Below are 24,519 nucleotides of genomic sequence, written 5' to 3'. Positions count from 1 at the left end.
CTATCCCAAAACGCCAAGGTATGCAAAATGCAATTACCCCCACAACTTTACATAGGCTTCTCAGTCAACGCCTTGACAACACGTGCATAAAACTTATCCACCTGTGGACGAGGGAACGTCAGCTCCTCAGACATATACTCTGGCAGCAACTCCTTCAGCTCCTCGTCCCTGCTTGGGTCCATCTGGGGCACATAGTGGCACTGAGACTCCTCGTAGTCGGCATTCTTGTCATTCGGTACACCAAACTTGAAGTGCAGCGCTAAATTGGTCAGTAACTGGCAGCATTGAGCGGATAATAGAGGATACTTACTGCCATTGCGGCCGGTCTGGATGCAGTCGAACACGTCCTCCTCCTCCTCGTGCTTGACGCTGCGGATTATGAGGCCGGTAAGGTCGCGGTAAAGATCCTCCTTCAGCTGTGCTGCCTGTGCGGCTGCAACGGCCTCTGCGCCGCCCATCATGCGGATCGCAGCTGCGCTTTTCTTTGCACTGCCCGGTGCACGAGCGTTGCTCTCAGCTGACGCGGCAGCAGCCCTTGCTGCCGTGAGTTTCGCTGATAGCGACTTATTCTCGTTCTGTGCATCGGATAAAGACTCGGTGGCTGCTGTGAGTTTCCTCTCTAGTCTTGATAGCTCCTCGCCGTGCTCTTCGCTTCGAGATTTGTTCACACGGGCTAGCTTCCGTTGAAGATCAGATATCTCATCTTCCTGCTCTTCTACCTTCCTCTTCAGCTCGCGGGTTTCCTTGGCTTGCGCGGTCTGTGTAGCGGTTTCTGCCTTGTACTCTGTGTTGACCTGAGACAACTTCGCCTGTAAATCAGATATCTTGTCCTCCTGCGCGTTTGCCTTCTTCCTCAAGGATCTCAACTCTTTCATCTGCGTAGTTTGTGCGGCCAACTCGGCCTTCAGCGTCGCAATGAGCCCGTCCGCAACTATTATCGTTAGACATGTCCATCACGTAGTCTCACGTAAACTTACTCTTCCTGCTCTCCTCAGTCTGCCGCCTGTGCTTCTCAAATGTGCGCTCAGCCTCAATAATCCCCACCTCGCGAAGATTGCGATACTTCATATCCAGGCTCTCAAGCTGTTTCCTCAGATCTGTCTCGTTCTTGGGCTGATTCTTGGGCTGTACCGGTGATGGTTCAGGCGCTTCCGCTTCCTCCACATTAGTAGCCTTTGGACGTCCCAGAGTCGGCTTTCGTGCGTTCGTAGCTGTGCGAGCCATTTTATTCTGGTACACAACAGGCATCGGCGTCGGCATATCCACATCCTCGTCCTCCAAGTCTTCTGGTGAAACCTGCGTTTCCGGGATCTCCTCCTCCTCCTCTCGTTGCCGCTTGCGTGGGTTCGCCTTCTTCTTGGGTACAGGTTTCGGCGTGCCCTCTACCTCTTCGGCCTTGGCGGCTGCGATTTTTGCTGCCTTGGTCATTCTGACAGGAGCCTTTTTTGCGGCGGGGGCCTTCGTAGGGCGTACTGGCTTGACGGTCTCCTGTATAGTCATAGCTGACGCATCCAATTCACTCATCGACGGCATTTCCTCATCAATAGTCATCGTATCCTCCTGCGGGTGTCCCGCCATCTCGTCCTCAGAGTCGCTACCCGCAGGCGGCGCATTCGTCCTATCCTTCAGCGCCGGTCTCTTTGCTTTCTTCGCTGCTGGCGACTTTGGAGCCTTCACAATCTTCGAGGCGGACCCCTTTGGGCGCCCCCTCGCTTTCTTGGCCGGGGCGGGGACGGCGTTCTCGTTGCCTTGCGCTGGAGACATGATCGTGCTCTGCTCTTCGAATTGTGCGTCGTCAGAATCGGAGTCGATGAGTCCGGTCAAGCCCGGGCGCGAGTATGATAGCCTTGGCATCAGTTATTCCTATCCAGATTCTGCGGTTTGGTGTGTGTAAGAGCACAATTGAGCTCAATTTTTGCCGGTTGTCGCGAAAAGTGTCGATTTTCGAATACTCAATTTTAGAGCAGATATCCAGGCAAATAGGACAATAGTAATTAACGCGTCGATTTGTCGATTTTGTCGAAGTTATTGTGTCGTTGCTGAGTCTCAGGATGGTGGGATGGATGAGAACTCCAGATGTAAACAAAAGACGCGCTAAGTGGAATGTTGATGCCTTACACTTCAGGCGCATAATTTAGCCACATGTCAACCCAACTGTGGCGTAACATACGTGCTGTACCTGGCCCTCGGTGTCTAGATATTTTGCGAGCACACGACAACTTCCACTATCTCTCTCGCTCTTGAGAGATATTTTCCTCTAAAGCATTGCTAAACATGGGTGACGGACCGGGCAGAAAGTATGGCTTTCTCCAAGATATCATATTGATCGTTTTCGCGGTACGCAATCCCCACTGCCCCTCGGTCTGAGTTCCGCTTGCTGACGTTGCCCCCCAGAATGTCTCCGTCTACTACCTTGCGCGCCATGTCTTGTCGAGTCTCCCAGCGCAGACGGATCCGGAGAAGGAACAACATGAGCAGGCGCGGTTAAGAGCTGCTGCGAACTTACGGCGCCTCGACCGAGACAACGATTCGGCTGAGACGAGCGATGGGGAGGCGGGTGGCAAGAGGGGCCCGCCGCCGCCGAGGAAGGAGGACTTGGTTCTGAACCAGTACGAGAGCCAAATAGCAATGGAGGTTGTTGCGCCGGAAGATATTCCTGTGGGCTTTGACGGTGAGTCTTACGCACTGCCGAGGTTGAACACGGCTGACAGGATACAGATATTGGAGGACTGGACGATATCATCGAGGAGCTTAAGGAATCTGTTATTTACCCTCTAACGATGCCGCACCTGTATTCACAAACATCTTCATTACTCTCGGCTCCCTCGGGAGTACTACTCTACGGTCCTCCGGGTTGCGGCAAGACCATGCTCGCAAAGGCATTAGCACATGAGAGCGGCGCTTGCTTCATCAACCTGCACATCTCTACTTTAACCGAAAAATGGTACGGCGACTCGAACAAGCTCGTCAGCGCCGTCTTCTCCCTGGCACGTAAACTGCAGCCGAGTATCGTCTTCATTGACGAAATCGATGCGGTTCTTGGACAACGACGAAGTGGTGAGCACGAGGCAAGCGGAATGGTCAAGGCCGAGTAAGTCGCAACCACCCTGCTCTCCAGGTATGCAACTAACAAAACTAGATTCATGACCCTCTGGGACGGCCTCACCTCCTCCAACACAGAAGGCATCCCCGCACGCATCATGGTCCTTGGTGCCACCAACCGTATGCAAGACATCGACGAGGCGATCCTACGTCGCATGCCCAAGAAATTCGCCGTCTCGCTACCCAACAGCAGCCAGCGCCGTCGCATCCTTAACCTGATCCTCAAAGACACCAAAATCGACACCGCAAACTTCAACGTCGACTACCTAGCGCGCGTCATGGCGGGTCTGTCGGGGAGCGACATCAAGGAGGCGTGTCGTGACGCAGCTATGGCGCCAGTGCGTGAGTATATCCGCGAGCAGCGCGCGAAGGGCGTTGCGATGGAGGGGGTGACACATGAGGGTGTGCGTGGGGTGCGGACGGAGGATTTCTTTGGAAGAAAAGGGGGCGGACAGATCTTGACGGATAACCATGAGAGGCAGCAACGGCAGGCGGGGAAACAGACTTCGAAGGTCAAGGAGTTGGAGTCGAGTGATGAGTATGAGGATGTGGAGGATAGTCCGATTGCTGAGTCTATGGATTAAAGGGGTAAAGGGTAAGATGGCACAGGCGTTTGGTAGAGGAATAACTGGTCGGTGGCTGGTCTGTGACTGGCAGTGGTCCCAGTTACGAGTAGAACAGAGTGTAGGAATGTGTATAGTAGAACAGGTTTGCTGTGTCTCTGGGTGAGGGACAGCACATAGCATAAGTTAATTGGAGGGTTTGAAGACCAATAATGCTCGGATGTGTTGTAATTCGTGAAGCATATAATGAGATATAAAATGGAATATAATAATATAATGAAATGTAGATAAATATATATAATATTCCTAGTGCTGGTATATGTCTTCATCCGGGCCTTGATGTTCAAACTCATAATTTATATAATTTATATAATTAATCGCTTCCTTCTCATAAATAGTGAAATATATAGAACCCATGATGCTCGTACTCGTATCCCCTTGACCGTTCTTTGTCTCACCCGTCTCACAAATTAAACACATCACGTGACAATATCACGCCATCGCGGCTACTTACTAAAGTACCCAAGGATCTCATTAGCTCTGATTGGCATTTTGTACAACTCCCCCCGCATTTTCATAGTGAACGTGTGCCGAGTTCGGGATGGCGTATCAACCATCCGAACCCTTCCAAACGACCACCCATAACGAACTTCTCCGGCATGGACTCATACCTCCCGACAACACCACATATAACCGCATAAAAAGCCCTCATATCTTACCAATCTCACCAGCTTCAACTGCGCCGTGTCATCGTCGCTGATCAGCTCTGCCATTAGAGCTCATAGCGACGAGGCCAATTGGCTCTCTCTCTTATCCAGATCCCGCCTCTTCACCCCACTGACTCAGCACACGACAAACATGTCTTCACCGCCAGGTCCTCCAGGCAAGACCAGCTCCCTCAGCAAGATAGCTCCTCACATCGACCTTGACGGGCACGATCTCCCTCCGTCCCCAGCGCCCTCCAGCCCACGCAATGGCCGCAAATACGCCCTCTCCACCGAGCTCGTCTACACCGACAGCAAGGACCAGTATGGCGCCTCCAGCATGCCCATCTACCAGTCCGCGACCTTCAAGCAGACCTCGGCCGCCGGCGGAAACGAATACGACTACACACGCTCAGGAAACCCTACACGCACGCACCTCGAGCGCCACCTGGCGAAGGTCATGAACGCCTCGCGCGCGCTGGTTGTTGGCTCAGGCATGGGCGCCCTGGATGTCATCACGCGGGTGCTGAAGCACGGAGACGAGGTCGTGAGCGGAGATGATATCTACGGTGGCACGAACCGCCTGCTCAAGTACCTGTCGACGTACAGCGGCATCATTGTGCACCACGTCGACACGACCGATCCAGAGTGCGTGCGCAAGGTGCTGTCGCCAAAGACGGCCATGGTGCTGCTCGAGTCGCCGACCAACCCGCTAATTAAGATCGTGGACATCCCTACCATCGCAAAGTTGGCACACGAGGCCTCGCCCACCGCCCTGGTTGTGGTAGACAACACCATGATGTCGCCTATGCTGTGCAACCCCCTCGACCTCGGCGCGGATCTCGTCTACGAGTCCGGCACAAAATACCTCTCTGGCCACCACGACATCATGGCCGGAGTCCTCGCCTTCAACGACGCCGCCCTCGGCGACAAAATGTTCTTCACCATCAACGCGACGGGCTGCGGCCTCTCGCCCAACGACGCCTTCCTCCTGATGCGCGGCCTCAAGACCCTCGCCATCCGCATGGACCGACAGCAGGCGAACGCACAGCGCATCGCCGAGTTCCTCGAGTCGCACGGCTTCCGCGTGCGCTTCCCGGGATTGAAGTCACACCCACAGTACGATCTGCACTGGAGCATGGCGCGCGGCGCTGGTGCGGTGCTAAGTTTCGAAACGGGGGATGTAGGGGTGTCGGAGCGGATTGTGGAGGCGGCGAGGTTGTATGGCATCAGTGTCAGCTTTGGGTGCGTGAACAGTCTGATTAGCATGCCGTGCCGCATGAGCCATGCGAGTATCGATGCGAAGACGAGGGCGGAGAGGCAGATGCCAGAGGATGTTATTAGGTTGTGCATTGGCATCGAGGATGTGGATGATTTGATTGATGATCTTACGCGAGCAGTACGTTTTACCAATTCCTATACCTCCATGTACCAAATACTAACGCACCACAGCTCGTCCAAGCCGGCGCGGTGACAGTGACGCTCGACGGCTTCCACGCCAAGGGCTCCGCATCAGATAGCGGATCCGTCAACGGCACTACCGCGTGAATGAACATTAATGAGCATGAATGATTTCAGGGGATCCTATACCTAAATATATATCTTCCACGGCGGCGGCGTTTCGGGTTTTTGTTTGGGAAAAATAGGTACGGGGAGGCACTTTATGTAGCAATGTACAGAATATGAATCTCACGATTCGAGGTTATGCTTTGGTTATGGGATTTCCCATTCGTGAATATCACTTGTGCAGCTGGTGGGCTTGGAGCTCATTGGAATCCATCGAGCCTACGAATTAGAGGAGCGGGAGAGTAGATACTCGCCCTCTGGTGTCGTTTCAGGTGGTAGCGGTTGTTCTGTCCAGATCCTCGTAGTCTGTAATATCCATTATTGATTACGTAAGTATATTGGTATTAAATACCGAGCAATTGAAAGATATTTTAGGCTATTTATTAGCCTTCACTTTGTCACTTGCTATGGCACACGCCTGTGTATAAATACATACATACATACATAAATACATAAAAACATAAATATCCATCACGGAAAAGCCTCGTTCCGGACTCAATGTAGTATTTCAAAGGCGGACGGCCCCTTATTTTGATCACGTGTGTCGTATATCTTTACATAAGTACGAGACTTCCAAGAAAATAAATAATCAACGGCAACCTCAGTTCTCAGTCCCATCATCACCAAAGCGCCTTTGCTGCACTATACACTAATCCAAGAGGCGTACCCGTGAAATCCAAGTCTCTGAAATGTCAAATCTACCAACGCTAGTCTTTGTTCCAGGCGCCTGGCATAAACCTACTTGCTATGACAAGATCATTAAACCGCTGGAGGACCAGCATAAGTTGAAATGTATCCGAGTCACGCTCCCCTCCGGGTCCGGGGACCCAGAGGCAACCTTCAAGAATGACATCGATGCTGCCCAAGATGCCATATCCAGTGAAACAACCCAAGGGCGCAACGTCGTAGTTATCGCCCACTCCTACGGCGGCATGGTCGGCAGCAGCGCCATCAAGGGCTTTTACAAGCCACAAGATACCAGCTCCACCTCACTATCGACCTCAGACCAGTCTCAATCCCCAGCCAAGGGGTACGTGATCGGTCTCATCCTCATAGCCTCCGGCTTCACCTTCACAGGACTCGCCTTCATGGACCCCTTCTTCGGCCACCCACCCCCCTCCTGGCGCGTGAACAAGGAGACCGGATACGCCGAGCTCGTCAGCCCCCCCCGCGAGCTCTTCTACCACGACGTCCCCGCAGAGGACGCCGAGTACGCCGTCTCCCAGCTCACCCCGCAGAGTCTGAAGTCCCTGTTCGAGGGGGGCGAGTACTCCTATGCGGGGTGGTTGCATGTACCTGCGTGGTATATCGGGACGGTTGAGGATCGTGGGTTGCCAGTTGTGGCGCAGAGGTTGAATGTGGGGATGGCGAGGGAGATGGGATGTCCGGTCGAGCATAGGGAGTTGCAGACGAGCCATTCGCCGTTTTTGAGTCAGCCGGAGGAGACGGTGGGGATTGTGGTGGAGGCGGTGGAGGCGTTTAGTGGGAGGACGGTGGAGAGGGAATTGGTGGTGAGAGGAGGAGGGAATGAGATTGTGGTCCCGGCGGCTAGGTTATGGCAGCCTATTACGTGGTATAGGTTTGGGTTACCGCTTGTTTTTGGACATTTAATAGGGAGGGGCGTTTTGATCTTTAACTGGACTAGGGGGTTGTTCCGGAGATCTCGGTCCTAGTGTAATGTGTATTTTATCTCCACTCACTCAATAGTGATAGACTATAGCTGTAAGATATTGTTTAGATATAACGAATCCAACGCATCTCTCATCCCAAATGGTATATATTATATCACCGATGTCATACACTAACACTCCAATACTGCATCCTTTCAAGTTTTATATATGGAAGGAGCGATTATCAATCAATGCCTCCATCGCAGCTTCCTCAGAACTTTGAAGTTCTTGATATGGCAAGAACGATTACCAATCAAGCCTCAATCGCAGCTTCCTCAAAGCTTTCAGAACTTATATATGGAAAGAACGATTAGCAAGCAAGTTCTCAGTCGTAGTTTCCTCAAGAGGTTCTAGGCCCTTATATATGGAAAGAACGATTTACCAAGCATACCTCAATCGCAGCTTCCTTGGAGCTTTCAAGTTCTAATACGGAAGGAACGATTACCAAGCAATGCTGAGTCGCAGCTTCTCGATATAATATTAAAAAAACTTGAGGATCTACCATAGTGGTACGTAATTGGAGCATTATCCTCTGGGATTTGCTCCCCGTATTGCCCTGGCCATCTCGTACTATCCCCCGCCCTATTAGAGTCCTTGCTACTTCGGCGCACAAGTGATGCCATGTGTCACCCTAACCCTTTTTTACATAAGCCTTGTTTTATAGCGTAATTCCAGCCTCATTAGCAGCGTAAAGCGGACATTTAGTATTAGTAGTAATATAGTTATAAAGAAAAGGAATAGGTTATTACCTTTAACTCTTTAATATCTACTCTGCCTATAGGATTAGGGGGTTATAGGCAACAAAGAGGAGGATAATAGCAAGTAGACAGTTATTATATTTCATTACTATATACTATAGTTAAGCCTTAAAATACTCAAATACTATTTAGTAAGTATTCATATGAGTATTCGCTAAATACTCTTAGATGGCAAGTATTACTATTCGAATACTATTTAGGGAACACTGCTATACACAGATTATTTCTTCTAGGGAATTGCTAATACAACTAAATTGCATTCATTCACTCATCTCTAGAAACAGTCTAGATCCTCCCACGATCTAAGAACTTCTTAGGGATGTCAACAGTCTTCGCCCGCAGGTATTCCATGCAGTTCTTTCCTAGCGTGTCATAAGTCGAGCAAGCATTATATCCACGGTCCAGATGATCGTGCAATAGGAAGTGCACTGCCCTAAGATTCGGGATCTCGAACCTATCAATCAGCTTGCCTACATATTCCTCAGGACCAAGCAGATCCTTAATCTTGTCAACAGTCAACAAACTTCTTAGCCAATCCCACTCATCATCATGGCGGACGAAAAAGCCATTGTTGCAATCTGAGGCTTTGTCGCCTCCGCGGCCGAGGACGACGTATCCAAGGGGAGCGCGGACGGTTTCGCCAAAACTAGATAGGTCAACGGGGTCCTTGGTTTCGTAGGATGGTTGCTGGCGTGGGTATTCCTGTGTTTTGGGTGGAATACCCATGGCAGTGATGCGTTGCTTGCCAAAGAGGCAGTGCACACGATGGTTGATTGCAGACTGAGGGAATAGAGTAACCCAGTACTCATAATATGGCTTTCCTTCGGCTTGGCGCATATCATTGCCCAAAGACGCACCCTACAGGATATTAATACTTATGGAAAAATAATAATTTACATGCGTTGTAACTCACTGGAACACCTTCGAGGAACGTAGTCATGGAACGCCTGAAGAACCCGTCGGGATTCGTCATCCGGAGAAGGTCTCGATCAGGGCTTTGTGCGAAGACACGGAAGTCAACAGTAGCAACATCCTGGTTTCGTGCGTCAATTGGTGAAGATCCGTTGACGTGGAACTTAAGCATAGAAAATTTCTTAAGTTGCTCTTCCCCAAGAGACTCGAGAATTTGGGCTTCTGTAAATGCAGCCTTCTCTTCAATATCAAGACCAACGAGGTATACATGATACTCGGCCTGATAACCAGCTGCGGCAGTGATTCTATGCGGGTCAGCCTTGTGTACAGTTAAGGGCCAGGCTGAACAATTACCCAATCTTAGTCGTGGGTGGTGGTGGAAGTCCCTTGACACCCTTAATTAAGACTCTGTCTTCGCCAAGCTGTTCCATTTGGATGCCTTCTAATTGTGCAACGACGTCAGAGTTGTAGTAAAGAGGACCTTGGATTTCATAGAGCAATTGCGAAGTAACGGATCCAACGGTAATGCAGCCACCAGTATGTTTCTCCTTGAAGAGGATACATTCACCCTTTGAGTTGATTTCTGCAATAGGAAAGCCAACATTCAGATGCTTGCCTGCTTTCATAAGGTCTTTGAAGGCTGAATAGTAACCGCCACACACGTATGATGCACACTCGATCAAATCTGTAGACGTTCATTAGTCGGCGACCTTTGCTCTACATGCTGAGATGAGATGATAAGAGCACTCACGACCTGCAACAAGAGATCCAGCGAGTTCGTCGTACTGGTCTGGCTTCCAGTCATGCCACCACCTAGATAATTATTAGTTCCCCGTTTTCTTGTTGTCTGCAAGTCGAATTGAATACTCACGCAGCAGCACCAATGGTAGGTGCAGCATCGGCCACACGTCCACAAATCACAATATCAGCACCTTGTCTTAGAGCCTCTGCAATTCCGAGGCCGCCTAGGTAAGCCTGGGCACAGATCGGATCGAAACCCCACTCCTCCAAGTTCTTGCCATGCATCAAACTCTCGAACTTCTCGCCCTTGGCAATTAGTTTGTTGACTTCCTCTGTAACGTCGTCACCCTCAATCCAGGCGACATTGAGCGGATGTCCAGCATCCTCACACATCTTCTTAACTAACTTGGCAAGAATTTCTGAATCACTAGCTCCAGCATTCACAGCCAACTTCAGCTTATTCTGCGCCAGATAGGGGATTGCAGGCTTGAAACAATCTATGAAATTCTCTGCGAACATGGCGTTCTTGACACTCTCTTCGAGTGATTCCGGTTGTGACCCAGCTTTCTGGATATTTCGGATCTTGCCTGCACCATGAATCGTCATGGTCATTTCTGATAGCCAGTCACCAACGATGACATCGCATTCCGCATTTTTGGCAAGCCGCTCAATGGCAATTACTCTGTCGGAGAAGCCTCCTGACGCACCGCCGATACGGACACCACGGTCGCTTACTGGAGCCATTTTCGGCAGAGAGAGCGTCCGCAGGAAACCAGTCGATGAAAAGAGAAAAGATTAGAATCAAGTAAAATAGGCCTCAGGATGTGAGAAAGGTATTGAGAGGTGAGGAGGGGGAAAGGTGGCTCTTTAACCTGCTAAGTTAGCTAGTCATTGAATCTAAGTCAAGCGTCACCCAAGCTCCATAACTTAGAAAATCATAAAGCCGCTAAATTAGCCTAGTTCATTTAGTGCCATCTGTCTAGAAAAATAATACGCTATGATTGTGAAGACTGTGCTCCCGGTACGAAAACCACCGACCGATCCAAGATCAGACTCGTTTCGGCAATACCTAATTCTGATTATCGCCAGGTAACCCCACTTACCCCGCTACTAATGCCGGCTGTCGCTCCCCTACTATCCCGTCCGTGTATTGTACCGTGTATGTATAGTTGCACAGTACTCGGATATATTAAATGGATGTGGAAAAGCGTGGGTTAAGCAGTTAGGGAGCTAGGAGACTGTTCCGGTTCGCCTAACGTTTTCCGAGATGACAGTTCGGCCCTCTCTAGGGTGCCGTGGGGTCCCCGGATTTGTGTGATCCTTAGTCCTCCACTTTCTCGCTACCCCGCGTTCTCTAATATTGCCATCCAGAGACCCATAAGACTAGATATGGTTTTTCTATAGCAGATACAGAAGGTGCGATTGGATTTTATCTTGTGTTATTTTCTATGTACTAGACTTAGGCTCTCTTACTTCATCATTTCCCATCATGGCATCAACATCTAAAAAAGTTGCTATTGTGACTGGCGCCGCCGTACGTCCAAAAATCCTCCCCTTTTTATTATCAAAATTAATGCCCAATCTTCCAGTCAGGCATGGGGGAAGCCCTCGCAACTCATTTCGCTACCAGAGGATGGAACGTCGCATGTGTAGATGTGCAGAGAGAAGCCGGCGAGAAGCTCGCGGCCTCCCTCGGTGACAATTCGGCATTCTTCTACGCTAACGTTGCGGACTACGAATCTCAAGCTACTGTATTCCAAGCCGTGTACAACAAATGGGGTCGCATTGACGCACTACTCGCTAATGCTGGCATCGTTGACAAGAGCTCTATTTACATCCTCGACTGGAGAGGCAAGGAAGGGTAGGTCTTAGCATAGCCATTCCTCACTTCCACGACTGGCTGAAAACTAACGACTAATAATTTGACAGCATTCCACCAGCACCAAATCTCCTCTGCACAGATGTCGACTACAAGGGCGTCGTCTACGGCACTCAACTCGCCATCCACTTTATGCGCAAGAACCCTACCCCAGGCGGCCGCATCATCGCCACCGCCTCGGTCGCAGGCGTGTACCAGCACCCAACGTATCCAGAGTACAATGGAGCAAAAGCTGCAGTTATCAACTTCATCCGGGGCATTGCCCCTGTGCTGAAGCTGAAAGAGAATATCCATATCAATACCGTTCTTCCAGGTATCGTGCCCACCAAAATCATCCCTCAGGCGATGCTAGATGCGGTCGCACCTGAGCATTTGACGCCCGTGAGCACGATTGTTGCTGCTTATGAGGATCTTCTGAGGGAGGATAATGAGTTGAATGGGGAGGCGGTGGAGTGCTCGGTCGAGGAGCGAATTGTAGTCCCGCAGACAGAATTCGTAAATGGGGCGGCGAGTAAGAGGGCAATTACAGCTTGGGAGCCGCTGTTCAAGGCGTTTCATGGGGAAGTGTCTGGGTTAGAAGATGCAATTCCTTGAGCAAGGGGTTGAGTATCCCAAATTCATTAGAGAGCATACATTTTTTCATGGTTGGATATTTTAATTCTATTTTTGATACCTGTTCAAGGAGGTAGTTATAATGACCAAGTATCAGTTGAAAGAAGCAGCCATTTAAGTCAATTGTCTATCTGTTGATATCAGCGCGGGACAGTAGATGGAATACTCAGACTTGTATTTATAGCGAGTCAAGTCAACGCCAGTGGACATTACGCAGCAGCTAGAAGGCAGGTTTCCTTGGCGGGTCCAGAGTGAAGATGAGATCCTGGTAGGAGTTGCAAACTCTAAGCATAGAGGGATTACTGGTGGCTTGTCCTGAAGTAGTGGGGAATACCGCCGAATTACTATGCTGGCGTCTTTGGCTTAGTCCCAGGCAGAGGTTGTCGTAGATTTAATACCATTGTGTGTACACCTCAAGCTATGTGTTTGTCTAAATTCCAATTATATAGAGTCTATTGACTCCGTTTAGGATGATGATATTTTTTAAGTAGATGCGTATCTGCCTAGTTTGCAGAATATCAAAGAGTCGATAAGGTCATCAAAATAAGGTCTCGGATTCCGCCCGTCATTAACAGCGTTTGAGCATAGCTTGAGATTAGAATACATTTGTAGAATGAAAAGAAATAGTTGATACTGCAGAGGTGGGGTAGGAGCGTCGTTGTAGGACTTTGAAGACATGTCCCAGAGCCTTTCCAGAAGAAAAGCAATATCGCCGGATATTGCCTGAGTAGCACCTACCATTCTAGAGTCTGGGTCAGCTATTAGAAAGAGCTTAGCTGCGTCTTCTACAACAGCTGCTTTGGAAACCTCTTCCACCTGAAAAAAGCCAAATAGCACAATGGGGACTCCCTTGTATCGCCTTGTGGAATAGTCTTCAATGGAAGCGCGAGACCATCTTGATATACCCGTCTTGAATTTGAAGACCGCCCACGGTCCCACTTTCTATTTCCGTTCGTGAATTTATGATGTATGTGCCCGTAAGCAATCTGGACCATTAGAACTTCCCAGACCGCGCCAAGTTGGGCACTGTTAAGAACTTTAGACTCTGTTTCGGGCTCTATTTCCTCATTGTGGTCAATTTCGACAGCGTTTAAGTTTGCTTCTGACCTCCTCCTTTTGCCGCCCTCGATCAATCATTCAGTAAATGGGCCAAACAGGACCTCGTACTCTTGGTCTCTCAACATCCTAGAAGCGCTCTCTTCGTCTGCAAGTTATAGACTGGAAATTGCCATAGGTATTCAAGATCTTGATTTGTAAGGGTTTTAAGATCGTCGTAATCTAGAAGGGCTCCTTTCGCACAGTTTTGGTAGGGGTGTCTCACGTGGGGGTGCCTCACGTGTACGCCAGCCCGCTCAACTCTGCAAAATGGGCATGGCGGCTGAATTTCACTTTGGTGTGCATCCTTCACGATATTCGTCGCTCGCACCTGTATGTTACGTTATATTTGGAGAGCATCAACTGCGAGGTAAATTTTTATCGCTATCAACGCATAATCGAAAGCGAGTATGGCGCAAACTGCCAGATGAGCGTTGGACCCCGGATTCCCATACCCGATGCGCGTGCCTCCATGAGGACGCTAGCGCGCAGAGATCGGAGAAATCATGGCAGCCTCGGAAAATATGAACGACAATCACGAGGGGATGGAATTGAAGGACGCCATCGCAAAACAGGTCAAAGTAAGTGGGATGGAAGGACGAAGGAGGGGACTGCAGTTGTTCGTGCTTGTTATTCCAAAGTTGACGCTGTTATCGGGCGGGCTATTGTGTACTCCACTCCAGAGAACGCGTAAGTCGCCTAATTTATCTCCTGACACCGGGTATACCACGGAAAACATTATCCTTCTCCTCACCTTGCCCAAGAACATAATGCCCGCCAGTGTAGAGAAGTATTCATCGCGCGATTGGTGAGTCGAGCAACAACGATGGACCCCTACTATGCACTCCGTCTTGGCCATTTGAACTGGGACTTTTGAAGTAGATAGACGGGTTGCGTTTGGAAATGGGACTGGGAACGCGGGAATGTGGGCTTTAGTGCCCATGTGATAGCTTTGATTTTAGTGCGTATAATATCAGACCCAACACAAGTCCCGGACCAGACAGCGATGCAGTCGATCAGACCTGAGTTTTATAAAAATTTGGGATTCTGGCAGTTCTTTTCCGAGATACCGCCTTTTAATGCGTGATGCACTAAGAACTAGCCTCAATTCGGGAAGTTCGACTATGTTATCTGCACATACATTGGGGTTATCATTAGTTATCAAAATTATGGGCCATCAAAGGTCTTATACTATGCAGATATTGTCTTCCCCAGGATAATTAACCAGCCTTTGGCATACCAAGCTTTTGCCCCGGCCTAGGAAGATAGTTCCGAGGCCAGGCGCATGTGGGAGGGATCCTGCAGATATATAGATGCATGTATAACCCCTGTCCTACGACCACTTACCTTCCCACGTAAACTCCCTTATACAACATCTGAACGAGTTGCGGCAAATTCGAACCATAATGGAGGAGAAAGAAACCAACGAAATCGAGCTTGAGCAGTCCTCAGAGATTGAAAGAGGAAAGACAGAGCTCGATAATAATATTCCTATCCCTGCCGAGGAGGAAATCGAACCACATGTTTCTGCAAAAACATGGACCGTGGCTGCCGTAAGAAAATCTTCCGATCTTCATTCCGAGGGGGCTTATAAATGAACCCTTAAATATCTGACTTTATCATAGATCCTTTCCATGGGATATGGCCTCTCTTTTGTCCCTGTTCCTGCCATGGCCGCCATCGGCCCTCAACTGTCCGCTGAGTTTGGCAACCCAAACGACTATGTCTGGTTTGTTTCAGCTTGGATCATTTCTATCACAGTCTGCTTCATGATTGCGTAAGCCTTTTTCTCCTGCCGGTCTTCTCGATATTCTCAGAGAGCTTTCCTAACTCTCATCTCAGTGGCGCGAATACTGATCTTCTTGGCCGCCGCTGGTTCCTTGTCCTCGGTAACTTAGTCTGTTGCATTGGACAAATCATTCTTGCAGTGGCGAAGACGAACAACACAATTATTGCAGGCATGACCGTGACCGGCTTCGGTGCTGCTCTTTGCCAAATGGCTGCTTTCGCCTTAACCGAGCTTCTTCCCAACAAGTGGAGACATATTGGCGTCGTCTTTGCCGATATTGCTGTCTATGCCTGCATTACAGTCATCCCGGTCACGGCTCGTTATGGCTACTATGTTGGTAGCTGGCGTGCCAACTTCATCGCTGCCGCTGTGTTGCAGTTTGCTTCTTTCCTCGGCCTGTACTTCTTCTACTTCCCACCTGCGCACCCCCTGGGCTTGCCATACAAACAGGTACTACGTGAGCTTGATTACGTCGGTATTTTCTTATTCCTTGCAGGCTCCCTCCCGTTCCTCGTCGGCATCGTCTACGCATCCATCTTCCCAAGCACTGATGTTCATGTTATCGCGCCTTTGGTTGTCGGATGCGCCCTGCTCGTGGCCTTCGCTCTTTGGGAAACTTACGGAAACACAAAGCATCCCCTTACTCCGACTGAAATCTTTACGAACGGGTGGGGCAGGGACTTTACAGCCCCTTGCATCGCGCTGGCTGTGATTAATATGTTCTATTATAGTAGCTCGATCCTTTGGCCCACGATGATTTCAGTCTTCTATACAAAGCCGGAGGATGGATGGCAAAGAGGGGCTATCCTTTCCCTACCGCAGGGCCTGGCGATCACTGCTGGGGGCGTCCTGCTTTCGCTCTTTGGATCAAAGATCAGACATTGGCAACATCAACAGACAGTAGCTGTGACTATCATGGTTTTCTTTGGAAGCTTAATGGCTTTGGCTCGTCCTGATAACATGGGAATGATGATAGCGTTCATGACCCTTAGTTTGATGGGCTATGGTTGGTCGATTTATCTCTGCATTGCGGTGACGCAGATGGGTGTTCCACACGAGAAACTGGGAACTAGTGGTGGATTATCAGGCTGCGCAAGATTTGCTGGTGGATCAAGTGAGTCATGTTAACCCAGTTCTTACTCAAGAGAAGTCTTGTTAATCAGCAAATAAAATAGTCGCCCAAGCTGTCTATCTTGCCATCTTCTCCAGCACGGTGACAAAATACACCGCAAGGCTTGTACCTGCTGCTGCAATGGCAGCGGGAGTTGACGAGGATAAGATCAGCGCTCTCTTTTCTCTGTTAGGAACATCTAAGCTGGGTGAAGTTTTCGACGAGCGCGTTGTTGCTGCAGTCGGCGCTGCTATTCAGGAGGCGACCCGGAAGGGCATCCAGTAAGTTTACAAAAGCCGCAAGAAAACAGTCAAGAAAAAGTTGCTAACATATTTATAGGGGTATTGCATGGGCTTCTTTAGGCTTTGGTATTGTAGGAATCATTGCTTGTCTTTGCTGCAAGGACGTGGATGCGAAGATGACGAACAAGATTGAGGTATACCTTGAGAACACTAAGGGCGCCAAGTACAACAAACGCCATTATATTAAGAGATAGATTTGTACATTATTCTCCGGAATTTGCTCATCGCATTGCCGTGGTCATCTTGTGATAGCAATAATTATAGTTCTTGCTATCGTGGAACACAGGTGATCCTATGTATCACCTCTAGATACCCGCTTTAGCTGGAATTATGTCTTATTTTCGGAAGCTATGGGCGTGCATGATGGATATATCAAACCTCCCCACCATTTCCTTTAAAAAATGAACCTCCCAAGAGTTACTTTACACCCAGGCGCCGACCGCTCAACCCCACAACCCCACAGCCAGATATTTAGGCCTTATTTACACCCTCTGATCTCTTTTTTTCCGCCCACTCTGCTGCAACATCTTCCCACAGCTTCTTTTCATTATCTCTAAGATCGCCTGGGAAGAATGATCCGATCATACTCTGTCCCAACTTTTCATATTTTCTCTCCACTGCCAGTAATGTGTTCATAACCTTCACGTCTCCTACAACGTCGAGGTATTCAATTGGTACCCCCAGCGCCTGAGGATGTCGTTTCCATCCAGCAACAAACATATTCTGCAGAATACCGACTCCTCCAACCGCAATCAAAAACCATGCAGAGTCCGTTATTGCTGAGCTCGTGATGAGTAATACAATCCAGAGAAGTCCCAGGAATATGGTGGCCAGTTGCGCGAAGAGCGTAATTGAAGGCGCATCCAGATTGTCGAACCCCGTTGCCAAATCCTCCAAGTCCAACCCACGTCCGCCACTGATGATCGCAATGGCATGCTGTGCGCCGTTTCCACGGGTCAGGATGAAGTTCTTCTTGCTCCGTTTATTGAGGCGTCTGCACGCCCATTTCTCAACGCCCCACTGAGATAGCGCTCCCATACTGTAACATAGAACTGATGCCCCGCCCGTGATGAGCAGCACACTCCAATCTCCCCAAATACCACACGGGATGGCTGCAATACCTAGCTGGAACGCAGTCGTTATCACGCCCGACCAGTGAAGAATATCATGCCCCGGCTTGCCGGCTTCAATCGTCTGACTCGGTTCCCAGAAGCTGACTACCAAGCCAGCTTGCCTTGGTCGAGGGACCTCTGCGCCGGAACCGGCGCAGTCATTTTCTGCTATGTCCTTCTGGTATTTCCAGCTGGCATCAATAAGAGACTGAGTGATCTTATGCACAGACGCGCCCATCCATGCCTCATAGTCACGCACTATACGGCCAATAACAAAGGAGTTGTTGCTTCGGACGTAGCCGTTCTTTCCATTAATAACTTCACACGGGCAGTCTGCGCCTGGCATGAGTTTATTTTCACCGACAGCACTGCAAATTGCTGTGGTGGCATAGGAGACCCAGCCTATAGGGCTGTCAGCAGAGATAATGGCACGTATTGTTTCGCTACATACCAAAGGAGAATGCTACTGGTGTCACGGGACCACCTGCGAGTTGTGCAAGAGCCCGGGAAATCACGTCTCCTCCAAGGAGAAGAAGGATAGTGAAAGCATAGTTTGAAGGATTTGCCCATTCGCTGGCAAAACTCTCAGTGGGTGCGTTCGTGTCGAAGTCCCGTCTTGGAAATAACTGGGAGAACGGTGCAGGAGCCATGGTTGGATCCGATATGGAAAGATCAATCACAACTGCAGGATCATGTCAATGATGATAGGATATCAAATCTGTAGCTGATGGTGACTACAGCGTTATAGACAGGAAAGCAGAAGGATGAAGACGTGTTGAAACTCCAAGAAATTCAAAACATTTAGTAAATAGTAAGCCCATCACGACTATGAATGGATTGGGTACTAGCGTACTTTGTCCAGATTACAGGGGGACCTTGAAACTCAGCCCCGTTCAGCCCCCGTAGTCACGGGACCTAAAAGCTTCCGCCACATAAGTAAGCCGGAGGTCAAAGTGCAACAGCGAAGGGTATACGACTTATCGTAGAGGCTTAATCGTAGAGGCTTGATAGTAGAGGCTTAACTAAAGTTGGGTTTTGTAAGGGGCTACAGTATAGGCGGAGAATTATGAATAGGGTATTTAAATTCTACCCTGACATTCTGTTGCCTAGATGTTTACAACGTAGGTTACTCCGGTCCGCTAACGTTCCGAGCCCTGGAACTAAGGGCCTGGCTGCACCCTGACACTTTGACACGTTCCGACCCTCAATCGCGCTTCTAACCAATCGTCGTTAAGCGTTGGCACCGCGCGGCTGAGTCTCCGCTTACCGGATCCTTCGCAAGTAATAAGTAAGGTAGCAGTACAGCATAAGCTGCAGAAGACTATAACTAGGATAGATAGCCATGTAAAGTTAGTCTTGGGTTTCTTACGTGATTAAATTCTCAGCTGCTGTATCCTTGAGCATAGATAGGGCTGCGGGGTAATCTCTGAGGCCTAATAGCCCCACACCGTTTTCTTAAAGAGCACCAACACCCACCCATCTATGACACCAGCGACTGTCTGGAACAAAATAAGCCTTGCCACAACTCCGACGATCTCAGCACTACATCAGTCAAAGGAAAGCTCTGCGAAACAAGCGTGTCTAACTTGTAATATGGATCATTTCCCGATATTCTCCTCGTCGCAGAAGCCGTGGCCAGACTTTCCGGCGCTGACATTGGAGGATTACAATGCCGCTCAGCTGCCGCTGATTATCCAACCAAAGAATAGCGCACGGTATCGTCTTTCAGAGAAAGATTTTGATGATTTTCCCTTCTTCTGGCTGGAAGATCAACGTCTACATACAGGCACTGAGTTTAACGAATGGAAAGACCACCTTATGGATCCTAGTAAGTAGATATTATATCATGGCAAAGTGTTTACGGCTAATGGATGTTTTAGATGAAACATTGACACCTCTAGCGGAGAAGCTGAAGCTGAAGCTTAAACTCGGGTCTCGCAAGCAGGAAAGGTGTAGATCCATCGATGAGGATCGACTCTGGTCTGCTAGAAAGGAAATCTATGATTTCTCGAACTATCCAGACTTAGAAGCTGCAATCTTTGTCCAGAACAAGTATTATTTTGGAGCTATCAATGATGTTCTCGCTTTTGATCAGCCAATACCAACTTCTGAGCTCGTAGTAGAGCGAGCTGAAGGTGAATGGATCTTATGTACGACAAAGCTGAACGGCTATATATCGAGCTGGGCAGGTTATTTGAACAGTCTTCCAGAAGCTGAGCGGTCTCAGCGCCTCAATAAAACAAAGGGGCTCCTCGAACAAATGTTAGAGAGGCGCTGGCACAAGGACAGACATCTTCTCCTTCGAGTTTCCGCATCAGTGCAGATTCTGGCACGTACGATAGAAGCAGCCATGATTTGGTATTGGAAAATATACCCGAATGCCACTGAACGGTTAGGCGACCACGACAAGTGTTTGGAAATTGCCGGCTGGTGCAAGTCGATGGCACCGAAATCATTCCACTATCTTACCCCATTGACCCCGTACTATGCCTCTGCGATAGATACACACTTGGACAGACGCCACAGTCACACAAAATGCACGGGCAGAATATGTGAAACGTTTACTATGGAAGACGAAAGCACCTATCGGACAAAACATACACCAGAATGCGACGGTACATGCGGCGACGTCAAAATAGACTCACAGAGCTTACATGATCTGATCATGCAAGGGAAAATACCAATTGTTTCCCTATCACTGGGGCCTGATGGCAAGCTGAACACCGAGGTGACTCATTCCGGCGAAGTTCCCCATTATATAGCAATCTCCCATGTATGGTCTGATGGACTGGGAAACCCACATGGAAACGCCTTGCCATACTGCGAACTCTTGAAAATATTTCGCATGCTCGAGGAATGGCCTCTCAAGCACGCGAAGCCCGATTGGATGAATAGCTTCCTTAATCCAATGGACATGGCCCAAAAACGAATGGAATCCACGGGAGTTGACCCTCTAGCACTCCAGAAAGTGAAAGAGATGCGAGAAATTATGGAGCCTATGGCTGAAGAGTATATAGACAATTGGCTCGATGCTCTGAAAGCTAGCGGTCAATATAAAAAGGTAAATCTATGGATGGATACAATATGCATACCGCATATTAAGGAGTCTCGCAAGATCGCCATCACTCAAATCAATGATGTCTACTCTGGCTCATTCTACACTATCGCCTTGGACGCTGGGCTAGAGAGCTTACCAGGTACTGCATCAGTTACGGAGATTTTCCTGCGTCTAGAGCTGTCGTCATGGAAAGGCCGATGCTGGACCTTTCTCGAGCGCGAAAGAAGCACCTACCACCTACGGGTCAAGGTAGGGAATCGTCTGGTAGACATAGTCGAAGCATTTGAGTTCGATGAGCTGGACGGGCTGTATCAATTCAGCTCATTTTACATTGGAAAACTCCGTTCTTTCAACAACTGGTGCAAGTTGAACGGTACTCTTAAACTAAAAGGTTTTCAGGGTTTGAACCCCATGGGGCTGTTTAGCTCTCCTGGGGGGATAAAAGAGGACAAGCTCCTTCACCTGCTTAACGATTTTCTCGAAGTTACAAGTGAATCAGTGGAGTCAATGGCCACATGGAGAGCCAAGCCGCATGGCCAATACGCGGAATCCTTCTCTCTACTCAAGTGCATCAAAGGACAGATGCAACAAAGGTTTTTCGCGACATACATGGGCTTTTTGGACCAAAAGGTGAATATGATTACCACATGGAACGAGTTAGCCGCCAGATCAACAGCCCGAGATTCGGACAGGCTCATAATATTCGTCTCTAGTCTAGATATTGCGAGCAATTCTGGCACTCTAAAAGAGATAATGCAAGTAAAGAAAGAAGAGAGAATGGAGGCCTGGATTCGGAAGCAGAGCGTAATTCCGGTTGAGTTTATCTTTCTGAGGTCATCACGTCTGCTGACTCCAGGGTTGCGATGGGCACCAAATGATGTGTACCCAAAGGAACTAGGGGGTGGAGTAACGCCACGCTCGGTTGACGAGCTTGAATTGCGAATCACACGACCAGGGATTCTGTTGACACTTGATATGGAATTCAAGCTAAACTCGCAGCCACATGAATCAGAAGCAAAAGATGCAACAGGGAAATATTATGAAATTCCGTGGGATACGGTGACCATAACAGACGGAAAGACGAAGTACAGAGTCATACGTCTCCTAGATGCGGGCCAACCGTCTAAGCCGACGTTGAAATTTCCTAAAGGGGACAAGATAGGGATTATTTTCCGCTTCCCGATGGACCCAAATGATATTGTAGCCGCCGCAATTGTCCACGTCCACTCAGAATCTCCGGACGAGATACATGCAACATTTCACGATACAGTCAATGTCCGACTAGACGGCGAGCTAAGCCCACAGGACCCGACGGTGGATCCGTCAACAAGGTCTAAACTGGATAGGTTTTTCGTGGGAAAGTCGTCAACTAATGAGGAAATGAATTGCTTTTGGAACTTTGAGCTAGTTCAGAAGACATGGGTTGTGGGTTGATCTGTTACAAGATGGATAGCTTCCTATTTAACCACGTTCTTCTACACTCGAATAAGACGCCTTCTTTATTGCAAATGGCTGTGACGATGGTGATGCTGCGAGCACTAACATACTACTACATCAGCTCTCTCGACTTACTGCAGCCACTGTTGTTAAGGGTAAGTGGAAGAGGAAGGAAAGGGCCATAAAATTTACCTTCCCTGGAGGCCTTGGAATGGCCGTGACCATAGATCAATCTTTCCTAAGATTGGGGTTAGGTTACTTTCGACACGGTGAAAACTCAACACAAGCCACAATAGATATTTAAATGGTTCTTACTGATCCGACTACGACTCAAGTGAAAGTGTATAAAGGAGTTGACAGCTTTCATCACTGTTTTATGTAGGTCGCTTGCCCACTGCATATACTACTGAGCTATATAAACTATTTTAGAGGTAGAGACAGTTTTTTAAATACAAAATTAGTGATCACTTCTAGTCACTTGTGGTCACTGATCGGCTGGTGTCTCCCAGTGATCGCACTCCTAGTTAGGCTCGATGCCTAGATTTTACCATAGTCACCATTCTCAGCGACTCCGGAATCTTGTTGACCTCACAACACCTGTGCCGTCGCCATTCCATTGTGGCTTACAACCAGTACATATCTCGGTGCACCTCCCCATATCAACCCTCGGCCATTCTGGTTCAGGCCGGCCGTAGACGGGACATTGGTTGGTAGACTTATCATTGCACCAAACAGGCTGTTCGATACTGCTACTGCAAAGGACCCTTCGGCACCAGTATATTTCCACCTGACACACTGAACTAATTAAGGTGAATTTTTAAGTCTATTCACATAATTTGGTAATTAATTTATTTACTTGTATCGAAGACGGTGATAAAAGAGCTAGTTATGTAAATTGTTTAAGGCGGGAGTAGGAAGTGGAGGGCAACGAAAGAGCTAGTATATTTAAATTCTTAGGCAAAGAGTTGGAAGTAGATAATAAATACGTTTTGTAGAATGTTAAGATCGTATGATTAAGACCAGTTTATGCGTCTCTAAATTCGATTTCAATATCATAGTCATGTGAATCACTACCACTTCATACTTCACTATGTAAGGTTGTTTAGGCACCACTCAAATTGGGAGTTGGGCCCCAAGGCACATTGGGAGATGAACTGTAAGCCTAACTTAAGCCATGGTGAGTAGTAACTGGTCTTACACTTTATGCTTTTAGCAAGCCATTTATAGACGTACGAATAGGCATCCATATTAAAACGGCCTAATATATATTTTTGTAGAATAATTAATGAATTATATTATAACTATCTACATAGTATGCCAATTATTGTCATAATAGAATGTTACTATTGGAACATTACGGTCCATAGCCCCGTCGAGCACCAGTATTTTTGCAAGATCTAGTGATTTTAGGAAAGTAAGTGTTGTGGGTGTCTTATTTTATGGCGTTTTTGGGCACTGCCATTAACCACTTACGTGTACATCAGCACAACTCACCAAGCCTCACATAATACCTGCATCAAAAACAACAGCTGAATCGCATTTACCCAATAAACTAAGTTGCCCTAACCATCCCAACAAAGAAAATCCGAATCCTGCACTCTCACCCCCTTCGATTGGTGTCACGTGATATATAAACTATAAATGAACTTCCGAGCCGACCCGCTCGACCTATCAAACAACATGAGTAACCGCGCTACGTGACCAACTTCAGCCGTAAAAGGCCAACGGAAAGAGGGGGAATAAACAAGGCTGCGCTGTCCTTCTCACACAGTGAGCCTTAAGATCCCTTTCAGCTGCCCTCATGGAGTCCCATCAGTCCTTGCTAGAGTCCTTGGTGTCTTCTGGCCTCTGGTGATGTTGCGTTATCCTTTGATCACTTTCGTTGAAGTCGCTGTGTCTTTTTGAGACTCTGTTGAGTACTCGGTGCCTTTTTGAACCCCTGATATAGCGGTTGAAGACTTGAGCTTTTCAGGCAGCGTCTATCGAAGTCACGGTGTGTTTCTGTCGCCTCTAGAGATCCCTAGAGACGACGTTGAAGCCTCGTTGTCTCCTAGAAGCCTGTTGAAGTCGCTGAAGTCTCGATATCATATCCGTGGTAGTCTATGTTG

The 24,519-nt window shown here is 48.5% G+C and overlaps 9 protein-coding genes across 9 annotated transcripts; 6 read left to right on the top strand and 3 right to left on the bottom strand.

Annotated features, from left to right (window-relative positions):
* Window positions 1-5: 5 nt before the first annotated feature.
* Window positions 6-2,051, bottom strand: VE01_04863 (uncharacterized protein). The gene is made up of 3 exons (XM_018274331.2): window positions 978-2,051; window positions 311-931; window positions 6-259 (listed from the first exon to the last, which is right to left on the bottom strand). Exons 1-3 carry the CDS (start codon window positions 1,852-1,854, stop codon window positions 48-50), a joined length of 1,710 nt encoding a protein of 569 aa, XP_018130879.1. The 5' UTR covers window positions 1,855-2,051; the 3' UTR covers window positions 6-47.
* A 156-nt stretch (window positions 2,052-2,207) lies between these two features.
* On the top strand, window positions 2,208-3,887 carry VE01_04862 (uncharacterized protein). The gene is made up of 4 exons (XM_018274330.2): window positions 2,208-2,337; window positions 2,395-2,671; window positions 2,719-3,091; window positions 3,140-3,887. The coding sequence occupies exons 1-4, from the start codon at window positions 2,275-2,277 to the stop codon at window positions 3,684-3,686; spliced, it is 1,260 nt and encodes a 419-aa protein (XP_018130891.1). The 5' UTR covers window positions 2,208-2,274; the 3' UTR covers window positions 3,687-3,887.
* Window positions 3,888-4,232: 345 nt separating this feature from the next.
* On the top strand, window positions 4,233-6,232 carry STR3 (cystathionine beta-lyase). Its single transcript, XM_018274329.2, has 3 exons — window positions 4,233-5,768; window positions 5,822-6,015; window positions 6,071-6,232. Exons 1-2 carry the CDS (start codon window positions 4,524-4,526, stop codon window positions 5,915-5,917), a joined length of 1,341 nt encoding a protein of 446 aa, XP_018130892.1. The 5' UTR covers window positions 4,233-4,523; the 3' UTR covers window positions 5,918-6,015; window positions 6,071-6,232.
* Window positions 6,233-6,328: 96 nt separating this feature from the next.
* VE01_04860 (uncharacterized protein) lies at window positions 6,329-7,676 on the top strand. Its single transcript, XM_059463647.1, has one exon. It carries the CDS (start codon window positions 6,625-6,627, stop codon window positions 7,606-7,608), a length of 984 nt encoding a protein of 327 aa, XP_059319740.1. The 5' UTR covers window positions 6,329-6,624; the 3' UTR covers window positions 7,609-7,676.
* Window positions 7,677-8,620: 944 nt separating this feature from the next.
* Window positions 8,621-10,894, bottom strand: VE01_04859 (uncharacterized protein). The gene is made up of 5 exons (XM_018274327.2): window positions 10,147-10,894; window positions 10,027-10,088; window positions 9,630-9,960; window positions 9,277-9,580; window positions 8,621-9,221 (listed from the first exon to the last, which is right to left on the bottom strand). Exons 1-5 carry the CDS (start codon window positions 10,758-10,760, stop codon window positions 8,649-8,651), a joined length of 1,884 nt encoding a protein of 627 aa, XP_018130797.1. The 5' UTR covers window positions 10,761-10,894; the 3' UTR covers window positions 8,621-8,648.
* A 374-nt stretch (window positions 10,895-11,268) lies between these two features.
* VE01_04858 (uncharacterized protein) lies at window positions 11,269-12,592 on the top strand. Its single transcript, XM_018274326.2, has 3 exons — window positions 11,269-11,550; window positions 11,606-11,877; window positions 11,946-12,592. Exons 1-3 carry the CDS (start codon window positions 11,506-11,508, stop codon window positions 12,487-12,489), a joined length of 861 nt encoding a protein of 286 aa, XP_018130796.1. The 5' UTR covers window positions 11,269-11,505; the 3' UTR covers window positions 12,490-12,592.
* Window positions 12,593-15,008: 2,416 nt separating this feature from the next.
* VE01_04857 (uncharacterized protein) lies at window positions 15,009-17,018 on the top strand (the record flags this gene model as incomplete). Its single annotated transcript, XM_018274325.2, has 5 exons — window positions 15,009-15,155; window positions 15,228-15,379; window positions 15,445-16,505; window positions 16,567-16,783; window positions 16,842-17,018. The coding sequence occupies 5 exons, from the start codon at window positions 15,009-15,011 to the stop codon at window positions 16,996-16,998; spliced, it is 1,734 nt and encodes a 577-aa protein (XP_018130727.1). The 3' UTR covers window positions 16,999-17,018.
* Window positions 16,978-18,713, bottom strand: VE01_04856 (uncharacterized protein). The gene is made up of 2 exons (XM_018274324.2): window positions 18,368-18,713; window positions 16,978-18,318 (listed from the first exon to the last, which is right to left on the bottom strand). The coding sequence occupies exons 1-2, from the start codon at window positions 18,564-18,566 to the stop codon at window positions 17,276-17,278; spliced, it is 1,242 nt and encodes a 413-aa protein (XP_018130819.1). The 5' UTR covers window positions 18,567-18,713; the 3' UTR covers window positions 16,978-17,275.
* Window positions 18,714-19,262: 549 nt separating this feature from the next.
* Window positions 19,263-22,764, top strand: VE01_04855 (uncharacterized protein). Its single transcript, XM_018274323.2, has 2 exons — window positions 19,263-19,744; window positions 19,797-22,764. The coding sequence occupies exons 1-2, from the start codon at window positions 19,399-19,401 to the stop codon at window positions 22,406-22,408; spliced, it is 2,958 nt and encodes a 985-aa protein (XP_018130799.2). The 5' UTR covers window positions 19,263-19,398; the 3' UTR covers window positions 22,409-22,764.
* The last annotated feature ends 1,755 nt before the right edge of the window (window positions 22,765-24,519 follow it).

The sequence above is a fragment of the Pseudogymnoascus verrucosus genome, assembly GCF_001662655.1.
Source record: "Pseudogymnoascus verrucosus strain UAMH 10579 unplaced genomic scaffold scaffold_19, whole genome shotgun sequence".
Lineage (NCBI taxonomy): Eukaryota > Fungi > Ascomycota > Leotiomycetes > Thelebolales > Thelebolaceae > Pseudogymnoascus > Pseudogymnoascus verrucosus.
This window is presented reverse-complemented; position numbering and strand designations above follow the sequence as displayed.

Bases quoted from the DNA above. Each gene is read 5' to 3' on its own strand.
- VE01_04859 (XM_018274327.2), bottom strand. From the start codon at position 10,760: ATGGCTCCAGTAAGCGACCGTGGTGTCCGTATCGGCGGTGCGTCAGGA. The intron at 10,089-10,146 runs GTGAGTATTCAA...ATAATTATCTAG, and splicing joins CCTACCATTGGTGCTGCTGC to GTGGTGGCATGACTGGAAGC. The intron at 9,581-9,629 runs GTAATTGTTCAG...TGACCCGCATAG, and splicing joins CCACCCACGACTAAGATTGG to AATCACTGCCGCAGCTGGTT.
- VE01_04860 (XM_059463647.1), top strand. From the start codon at position 6,625: ATGTCAAATCTACCAACGCTAGTCTTTGTTCCAGGCGCCTGGCATAAA.
- VE01_04855 (XM_018274323.2), top strand. From the start codon at position 19,399: ATGACACCAGCGACTGTCTGGAACAAAATAAGCCTTGCCACAACTCCG. The intron at 19,745-19,796 runs GTAAGTAGATAT...TGGATGTTTTAG, and splicing joins AGACCACCTTATGGATCCTA to ATGAAACATTGACACCTCTA.
- VE01_04862 (XM_018274330.2), top strand. From the start codon at position 2,275: ATGGGTGACGGACCGGGCAGAAAGTATGGCTTTCTCCAAGATATCATA. The intron at 2,338-2,394 runs GTACGCAATCCC...GTTGCCCCCCAG, and splicing joins TCATATTGATCGTTTTCGCG to AATGTCTCCGTCTACTACCT. The intron at 3,092-3,139 runs GTAAGTCGCAAC...TAACAAAACTAG, and splicing joins AGCGGAATGGTCAAGGCCGA to ATTCATGACCCTCTGGGACG.
- STR3 (XM_018274329.2), top strand. From the start codon at position 4,524: ATGTCTTCACCGCCAGGTCCTCCAGGCAAGACCAGCTCCCTCAGCAAG. The intron at 5,769-5,821 runs GTACGTTTTACC...AACGCACCACAG, and splicing joins TTGATGATCTTACGCGAGCA to CTCGTCCAAGCCGGCGCGGT.
- VE01_04856 (XM_018274324.2), bottom strand. From the start codon at position 18,566: ATGGCTCCTGCACCGTTCTCCCAGTTATTTCCAAGACGGGACTTCGAC. The intron at 18,319-18,367 runs GTATGTAGCGAA...ACAGCCCTATAG, and splicing joins ACCAGTAGCATTCTCCTTTG to GCTGGGTCTCCTATGCCACC.
- VE01_04858 (XM_018274326.2), top strand. From the start codon at position 11,506: ATGGCATCAACATCTAAAAAAGTTGCTATTGTGACTGGCGCCGCC. The intron at 11,551-11,605 runs GTACGTCCAAAA...CCAATCTTCCAG, and splicing joins CTATTGTGACTGGCGCCGCC to TCAGGCATGGGGGAAGCCCT. The intron at 11,878-11,945 runs GTAGGTCTTAGC...ATAATTTGACAG, and splicing joins GACTGGAGAGGCAAGGAAGG to CATTCCACCAGCACCAAATC.
- VE01_04863 (XM_018274331.2), bottom strand. From the start codon at position 1,854: ATGCCAAGGCTATCATACTCGCGCCCGGGCTTGACCGGACTCATCGAC. The intron at 932-977 runs GTAAGTTTACGT...TAACGATAATAG, and splicing joins GACTGAGGAGAGCAGGAAGA to TTGCGGACGGGCTCATTGCG. The intron at 260-310 runs GTAAGTATCCTC...TGACCAATTTAG, and splicing joins CCAGACCGGCCGCAATGGCA to CGCTGCACTTCAAGTTTGGT.